Here is a 9,418-nt window from a genome sequence, read left to right as displayed (position 1 = left end):
TATATATATATATATATATATACATACATATATATACATATATATACATATATATATATACACACACACACATATACACACACACACACATTATATATATATAATGTTTTTTTTAAGCACACACATGCTTGACAGTGTATGCATAATTTTTTGTCATTCACCAAATGATTATATTATCATTTCATTGCTTTCTACAGACCAGTGCAGGGCTCGACAATAAGGACTGCCCGATGGCCCAGGGCCAGCGTGAAAGACACGATCGGGCCACTGCCGCGTCGTCACAAAAAGTTTATCATTTGCATCTGTTTTTAAGCCTTGCTAATTAAAATAATCAAGCAATTTAAAAGCATTCCAGCAAGGCGCTAAAGACAACTCCATTCAGTACTCGCGCGCTGTGTTCTGTGTGTACAGCGAGTGCACAGACAGCTGCGTCTCTGACGCCCGAGCCCCGAGTTGAGCTTCTTTCCGCGTCTTTCTTGCACTTGAACGGACAAATACATACAAAAATATGTCAAAATGCCCGTCTTGGCGAGTAACTTTGTAGCTTTAACAATGATTCATCTATATTTAATTTATACAGTGGAGTACATACGCACCGGTCGACCGGCCATTTTTTTGTTTCATTTCAGAGACTGTCTCTGTTCCGTGCTTGCACACAAACTGCATCGCCATAATTTTTTTCAAAATGTAATTTGTGTGAAAATATTACGTTATTATTATATTTAGTCTGTAAACGGCCGTTAACAGAGGCCCGCGACGCTGAAGACGGACGCAAAGAGGAGAAAATACTCTAGCAGGCAAAGCAAGATCACTGTTCACGATGCGTGAAATATAGGAAGAAAATCTTAAATATTGAATTTTATATGGATGTGTTTCTGAGGGGAACTGACTTGTTTTCAGAGAAGTTTACATGGTATTTTCTTTTCATCTTGGCTGCGTATAATGCATTTAAAGTAGTGCTAATATGCACAGCTCTGCTTTGTGTACAGCGATAACCAAGTAAACGCTGCTGTTCCATGAGCGCCTCCTGCTGTCAGAGAGTGAATGTGCGTCTCATTCAGACCGTCTGCTGTTTCGGTAATATGCAGGTGTTTTATGTAGCATTATTTCACAAAGCTAAAGTCAGACCATTCTGTTTTTGCTTCGAATTTTGAAATTAACAGTCTAATTTAAATCAAACATTGCACATGCTACAAGTGTGTATAATCTTTTTTTTTTTTTTTTTGATCGATTCATTATTAAAATGCAGTGGTTACCACCAATTTCAAATGGCTATGTCCACTTCCAGAATAAAAATTTCCTGATAATTTACTCACTCCCATGTCATCCAAGATGTTCATGTCTTTCTTTCTTCAGTCACAAAGAAATTAAGTTTTTTTGAGGAAAACTTTCCAGGATTTTTCTCCATATAGTGGATTTCAATGGGGGCCAACAATTTCAAGGTTAAAATGCAGTTTCAATGCAGCTTCAAAGGGCTGTACACGATCCCAGCCGAGGAGTAAGAACCTTATCTAGCGAAACGATTGGTAATTAAAAAAAAATATATATTTTTTTTTTTTTATACACTTTTTAACCACAAATGCTCGGCTAGCATTAGCTCTGCGATGCGCGTCTTTTTTAGGTGATATTGGAAAAGTCACACGTGACGTAGACGGAAGTACCGACCCAGTCTTTACAAAGCGAACATGCAAAAAAGTAAAATGCCCTTTACAAAAAAGGTCAAACAGCGATGTCGGATGATTTTAAAGTTGGAGAAAATGTTTTTAAACGAAGTAAAAAGATGAAGAACTAACCGCGCTTGACCTTTCCAACAGGAGAATGTAATGTGTGAAGACGCGCATATGCATCGCAGAGCTAGAGCAAGCCAAGCATTTATGGTTAAAAAGTGTATAATTGTTTTTTTGTTTTTTTTTTCAGAAAATGACTGATCGTTTCGCTAGATAAGACCCTTATTCCTCGGCTGGGATCGTGTACAGCTTTTTGAAGCTGCACTGAAACTGCATTTTGGACGTTCAAATCGTTGGCCACCATTGAAGTCAACTATATGGAGAAAAATCCTCAAAAAACTTAATTTCTTTGCGACTGAAGAAAGAAAGACATTGACATCTTGGATGACATGGGGCTGAGTAAATTATCAGGACATTTTTATTCTGGAAGTGGACTTATCCTTTAAGTAGTGACTGTTTAAAATAAAACGATTGAAAATGGCATTTTGATGAAGAAATAATCAATCAATGTTTCAGCAAATGGAAAGGTTTCTGCCCATGTGTGTGCTTTTACAGCCGCATGTGTGCATTTACCTGTAGCTCATCTATTCTGAGCAGTCGACAGTCTTGCAGCAGTGAGGAGGGGTCAGAGTCAGTGGGAGCTGCGCTCTGGCTGCTCACGCTGCTCGACGTCCCTGGAAATTTCACAGCAACATATGCACCATCGACTTTTAGCACCTTGAGTTCAAAAGAGAGAACTGTTGCAAATGAGGTGTCATAGCAAAGCATCACACATAGACAACACAGACAGCAACAATCACACGTCACGTAAAACACAGTATGCTTGTATAAAATGTCATCCATCACTGGTAATTCTTATTATATTAAAAGGTTGCAAAAATGCAGACAATAAATCAGTGGAGAAAATATGCTTGTAGTTTCGGTCTCCACTGGATCGACGTTGTACGTCTGCACCCACCTTTCCCACGGGGACGTTTTTAACGTCCTCCACGAAAACGACCTCTCGTAGAGGCCACTGCTCCTCATTGACTTTCTCCTCCTCCTTTGGAGCCGGCGTTGAGCGCCTTCGCTCTGTAGCACAGCAGGTAATAGGTTAGCAATGGCAAAACACTGCAGCCACATCTCACAAAAGACAAAACGGATGTTTAAACTGTTCCAATTTAAGTCAGCTACTCAGACTACTTATTTAAAAACATAGATATGAGGATGTTGGTGTTTTAACGCCATGCCAGCTTCCTTGGTTATTTTCATGGCGATTAACAATCTGAAACATAATAAAAATGAAATTCAAAAGATTTTGGCTTAGATAAATCTCTAAAATGGTTTCAAGGTTTAACTCTGTTAAAAAATAAAATAAATAAAACAATTCGAGGGTGTTTGCAGAGTAATATAATTTCCTAAGAGAATGTAAACCAGCAGAGTTTAATCAAATGTTTCAAAGAATAGCAAAACAAACAACAGGTTTCACAAACAAACAAACAAACCGAATCAATCAATGCAGCACACATCCATTAGGCAAGTGACTACTTCATTTACACACTGATCGCAGGCCATCCTTACTGTTGCATCATGACAAGGACACTTATATTATGGAAAAATGTGTGAAATTACAGTAGAATTCCAGGAGAAATCAAAATGAAACATTCACACTCAGAAAAATTGATTGCACTTAATTTTTATCAAGTAACACATTGAAATAAAGATGAAATTGAGGTAGAAAGACTTCAATAGTCTTTGTTTTATTTACAACTTTGAAAAATCTTTTTTACAGTGAAGGTTAGTTGTAAATTATTTTCATTTTACAAGAAAGCACTATTTCATGTTTTGTACTTTAAAACCTCATATTGAGTTCAATTTGTTACTACCTATTTCTTTGTAATTGTTTGACAAACTTACTTGCAATTTCTGAGTGAAAATTCATTCTACGTCAAATTTTTAGGTCAATATAAACCCTGCACAACTGTGGATGGGTTAGCGGTCCAGTGTACGTACTGTAGGGCAGAGAAGCACTGCTGGCGATGGAGGAAGTGTCACTGCATGTGGACGCTGGTGAGGGCGGAGGGCCCATTTCAGTCTTCACCAGCTCTGGCTTGCTCTCCGTTCTGGCAACAAGAACAAGCACAACTGTTAGCATATTATTTTTAGCATAAATACCTCCATGCATGTGTTTGGTCACAGAAGAACAGTCATCTTACTTGATCTCCTGTGTCTTGGTGTTCTTCTCCATGTTCTTCAGGCTCTCGGGCGAGCGGAGCTGGAAGCGGCAGCTGTCGTTCATGTTCCACACGGACTCCAGCAGAACGCCAACTTTAGGGATCCCAGCGTTTACGGAGAAGGCCACGGCACCAGCGTGATATAGAGGGTTATTCCTCAGGCACACCTACGGGAAATGAGATGTTGTCACTGTAATCCTCAATTGGGGTGGGCGTTATAGCAAAAAAAAAATGTTTTTCATGATCCACAATCACAATTTTGTTAGCTCATAAGACTATTTTGCATGTTTCTGAACCATACCAAACTAATTACGCTATTTAAAAATAACAGATCATTTTTGTCAAATTAGGGATGGGTGATATGATCAAAATCCTCAACATGACTAAAATATACCAAATTCACTTTCAATGATTGAATAACTCACTGAATGATAGAATAATGATTGAAAACAAAACAATAATTATGTTATTAGAAATAAGATAAAAAAATACAAATTACAAATAATTAGGGTTGGATATTGTTTCCACAATTTTTTCAACTCCACATATCAAAACCAATTCTTATCAAATTTTGGTTTTAATTACAACCTTTTTTATGAGATGAGAACAAAAAAAGAACAAATACTAAAAATTTAGCCTACCTTCTATTCTTGGCATATTTAGGCTATAATCACTAAACTGCCAAATCAGGTCTATTTAACAGTAGCATTCAAATAAGAAACACTCCAGTCTTCACTGTATGACTTAAATATACAACGATTTTTATTAAAGCTACTGAAGTTATTCAGTCAAGAGCAATGAGTGATTTTCTCTGTCTTTTGTTGTTTGATTAACATTAATGACAGACAGCAGAAGATATATTAGGCTGCTGTCACTTTAAGACCAAAAGCGCAAATCTAATATACTGACATGCATCTGATTTCTTTCCCAACTGTTTATGTTCAATTAAGACAAAACCGATTGCGTTTATGTGAATACTTGGCAAGTCTGGCTTTATTTTGTGTGCATCTGGCCATTCAAGCCCAATAATCTATCAATTCTCACTTCATATCATTGCCACAGCAATATATCATAAGATCACCCAGCCCTAATAATCACAAAAAAAGAAAAACGAGTTTGCAAACAACAATAGCACGTTCCTCACCTGAGTTCCTACTGTGATGTTGGGTATAGAAGATATGCCTGCACTGGACTTTGGCTTCTTGTTCTTGGCTCTGGCCTTTTCAAGCATCTTTTTCCGCTGACTAAAAGGCACAACACCCCTAAAGGAAAAAGAACTCTGAATTTATTCACAGATCACAAGCACAATGGCTCAAACTATCAGACATGATCCTGCCTGCTCACCACCAGTAAAGGCTGCTCTCCAGCTGGGTGCAGGTGTACAGGGCACAGCAGTGCAGAGAGATGATACGCTCTCCCTGCAGCTCCGGGAACATTTGTGCGCCATGTTCTAGTTTAGCAGCAACAGTGCTCAGAGTTTCATCCACCCATGTCGCCACCTACACAATACAAGTTTATGGAAATTTGAGATCTGAGGACATTTTTTGGTACTGGAGTGTGCAGCACTGATCTTATTGTATCCGCCCACTCCTGTCCTATGATTTTCTTCTCACCCACTCCCATGTAAATAAATAGATGTCTTCTACCTTGTTACTTTCGGTGGCCACAGTGGCTCGGATACTGTTGGCAGACAGGTGGGTGATCTTTTCATTGGTCAAGCCCAGGAAAGGGACACGAGGGTGATGTATAGAAGGATTCTACGAAAGCGCAAAGATTTATAAGATTCAATTAAATCAAATCAAAGTGACAGGAATTCCTTGTTCGATGTGCATTGCAAATCTTACTTGTGCGTTTCTGTAAGGTTCAGGCTCATTCCACTTCCACTGGTACAGTTCACCTTTGGTACTGACGGCAACCATCTCAGAGTACAACGCCCCAATGCTGACAAACTTTGTTACATAGTCCTAAAGAATCACACAACCAAGGATATATAGCAACTATACAAATAAAATATGAATCCAAAGAAATTTGACTAACAACCTAAAGTGTAATCCAAACAGGCTGGCCATTAAATCAAAAGATAAAATAAGGATGTGCAAGATTAAAAGGAGTACTAATAAATACAGTTTAAAAGACTCATGCCAAGTTCTTAGAAAATATAATCTGATATTAGTTTCTGAAATTTGTTTATAAGACTTAAAAGTTGGTTGAATGACTCAAAATCAGGGTTATTTTTGTTAACTGAAAATAAAGTAAACTAAAACAAAAAAAGCATTTTGTTACTTGAAATAAAATAACTTAAAGTAACCAAGTTTTAATTCTATGTTGTTTATTTCAGCTAGGTGCCAAGATAATATTTATAATTTTCGTTTAACTTGGAGTACTAGAATAACTAAAACTGAAGTAAAAACTGTATACTTTATATATAAAAAAAAAAAAAGACAACACACAAAACTTTAAAATTAATTGCCAACCAATTTTATATAAATAAAAAAGAAAATTTTTTAAAACCTTATCATTTTAAAATTTAAATAATCTGATACACAAAAAACAAGTTATGTCATTTAACTGAAACTACTGATTTGTCATTAAAACTGAACTAATCTTGCAATGACATAAAAAGCCTTTTTCTTGACATCCAGTTATGAGAATCTAAATGGGTTTTATAGTCATGACATTACAACAAAATTTGTTGCAAACACCACACTGACTGACTCAAACAGGCTGACCAGTTTTACAAATAATATTTAAAAGAAGAACTGCTCTACTATTACATTTAAAGAAATAAAACATTATACTAAACTACTTTTACCTCAAAAATTTCAGCCATGGACTCAACAAAAAAAGAAACACCATGCAGAAATTGAACACACGTTAATGATCATTGACCCATAAAGAGACAGTTCACCCAAAAATGTTGCTCCAAACCTGTATGCATTGCTTTCTTGTGCAGAACTCAACAGAAGATATTTTGAAGAATGTTTGTAACCAAACAGTTTCCATTCCCAAGGACTTGTCAATATAATGCAAGCCAATGGCAACCGAAACCAAATGTTTTGTTACCAACATTTTTCAAAAGATCTACTTTTATATACCCAGAAGAAATAAAGAAAAAAAATACAGGTCTAAATGATGACCGCATTTACATTTTTGGATAAACTATGACTATGTCAAGACTTAAAATGCACCACGGAAATCTGAAATAGGGATGCACCGAATGTCCAGCAAGCGAAATTATTCAGCTGAAAAATAGCAAAAAAAGCTCTTAAGGTGTTCGGCTGAATAAGCGAAAAGACCAAATAAATTGTACAAAACAATGACGTGACGTGATCAAATAGAGGGGCGCGCTAATGCAGCAAACATGTCGGAGGTGTGGAAGCATTTAAAACTGTCTGAGAAAGATGCAAAAATCAATACAAGCAACGACAGCGAGAGACTGCTTATTGCTGCATCTGCACCTCATGTCTCCGATGAGAAGAGGAAAGGGGTGGTTGTTGTTGGTTACTGCATGATGATTGAAATTGTGAAATGGCCTTAAACAATTAGTAAGTAAACTGCAGAATGTTAGGTTTTCTAATGCACGCACGGATTGCATGTATTCAAACAGCGCTGCACGAGCTCGCGGTGCCAGGGTTCAAAGTCCAAAGCATGAGGAAAATCTGCGCTGAAAAGGCGTTACTCGTCAGCTGCTCGGTAACATTTTTATTCATTTTTACAAGGCATGGATGTGACGATGTGATACGTGCAACAAACATCTTCCCAAATTCATAATGAGAATCATTTATAAATCTGCTGCTGTCAACAAAAAGAAGCACTGAGGTCTTCCTGGGGGTTTCTGCCAAAAAAGCTCCATCAACATTCATTAATGTTAGTATTGTAATTTTACTGTTGTTCTGTAAAATAAAATAAAAAAGACAATAATAATAATGATAATAATTACAACAGCTATATTAATACATTTATTATAACATTCACACATAGAGTTCAAATCGGTAATAGATTTGTATCTGTGGGATCTGAAATATTTTCTGACAAAACAGTAAAAAGCAAAATTTGGGTATTTCAATTATGTAATGGTGAAAAGAACTGGCAAAATACATGGGACAAAAAAAAATGCCAAAAACCGTGTTCGGTATTCGGCCCAGTGTTTCATTTTGTTCGGCTTCTGCCAAGAATTTTCATTTCGGTCGGTGCATCCCTAATCTGAAGTTTCTTATTCTAGGATATTGAAGGCATAAAGGCCCACCTTATCAGGCCACCACTGGAGCTCTTCGCCTAGAGTGACAGGGCTCTGCAGCGGCACGCTCTTCTTGTCAAGGCTGGGCTCTCCCTCGCGGCTGGTGGAGCCACGCTCCGCATCGAAGGAGGCTCCATCCAGCCACCTCCTCTCGCGCAGCCTCAGGACCGACTCCCGCTCGCGGAGCAATTCAGAGTCTCGCTCTAGGGGGAGAAGGAGAACTGGTATGCAATAGGGTCACACCAGCGGGATAACAGTAAGCCACTCTCTGGGAAAGACCCTCGGAATAGTGAGATTTCATACAAATTACAATTAATAAGACTAAAAATTCTACTGTACTTCTGTGACACCAACCACCAAAAACAACTGACCATTATGTCGTAAATACGACACAGCGGGTGAAAAGGATCCATGACCATTTTAGGTAAGGATCCATAATTAATTATAAGTAAAATAGGGCTACATATGGACGCCGTACAGGATGGCTTTGTCAGTTGGTGGGTCGCATTAGCAGCGAAAACATCTTGTTGACGGGGGTGTCCAGCATTAGCTGAGCTGTATGGGTAACTGTCTGCACTGCAGGGCCTTTCGCAGAGGGCTCACTAGACCATGCAGGACAACTGGACACGCTCTCAAACGCACAGACACTCACACACAACACAAACATGCAGCAAGGCATCTTAAAAGATTTTATATCCAGAGGCCGATCATAAAGCACTCGGTTCACAGATGCTGGTTTATGAACATGTAATTTGAAATGAAATTAAAGTATAATTCTGGACTGCGTTATTTGCATGCGATTCAAAAATACACTGCAGGACCTGACCCAAACTTGTTAAGTTCAGTAATTAACAGTTGCATAGCAACATTGTAACCTAATGCATTATTATAGAACTCAGCTGGTTCCAATCAGAATTTGAACTCATTTTAAAATTAGTTTTACCGTTTTGTTTTAAAGTGTTGCATAATGTGCATCTGTATTCGCAGGGATTCATTTGTTATGATTAATCTTTTGTTTGACTTCAGTTTCAAATCAACAGCATCTTTCATATCTGCATGAATGTGTTGCGAGTTGTGACTTTATATATTAAAGATACAGCGTTAACGATGAACGCAGTGTTTGTGGCACAAGCATTTCCACAAATCTTGCTGAATGGCTTCATGACACTCAGTGTATGCAAGCATGACTGTGTGTTTTAGCCTTTACCTCGTGAAGAGCCGAGACGAGACAAGGAAGAGCG

General features: G+C 37.8%; 1 protein-coding gene across 5 annotated transcripts in view; it reads right to left on the bottom strand.

The window, feature by feature from the left end:
- The window catches only part of LOC107677650 (E3 ubiquitin-protein ligase UBR5), a 90,592-nt gene that overhangs the window by 66,665 nt on the left and 14,509 nt on the right, over positions 1-9,418 (bottom strand). For 4 of the 5 annotated variants that reach the window (XM_016472637.1, XM_016472639.1, XM_016472638.1 and 1 more), the window contains 10 exons: positions 9,385-9,418; positions 8,187-8,398; positions 5,785-5,904; positions 5,587-5,697; positions 5,285-5,439; positions 5,085-5,202; positions 3,923-4,107; positions 3,720-3,829; positions 2,686-2,798; positions 2,301-2,444 (listed from right to left, as the gene is read on the bottom strand). In XM_016472637.1, coding sequence (XP_016328123.1) covers positions 2,301-2,444; positions 2,686-2,798; positions 3,720-3,829; positions 3,923-4,107; positions 5,085-5,202; positions 5,285-5,439; positions 5,587-5,697; positions 5,785-5,904; positions 8,187-8,398; positions 9,385-9,418 — 1,302 coding nt within the window. The remainder of the gene's footprint in view (positions 1-2,300; positions 2,445-2,685; positions 2,799-3,719; positions 3,830-3,922; positions 4,108-5,084; positions 5,203-5,284; positions 5,440-5,586; positions 5,698-5,784; positions 5,905-8,186; positions 8,399-9,384) is intronic. The other variant, XM_016472640.1, reaches the window with a different exon arrangement.

Source organism: Sinocyclocheilus anshuiensis, unplaced genomic scaffold, assembly GCF_001515605.1.
Source record: "Sinocyclocheilus anshuiensis isolate Anshui unplaced genomic scaffold, SAMN03320099.WGS_v1.1 scaffold796, whole genome shotgun sequence".
Classification (NCBI taxonomy): domain Eukaryota; kingdom Metazoa; phylum Chordata; class Actinopteri; order Cypriniformes; family Cyprinidae; genus Sinocyclocheilus; species Sinocyclocheilus anshuiensis.
This window is presented reverse-complemented; position numbering and strand designations above follow the sequence as displayed.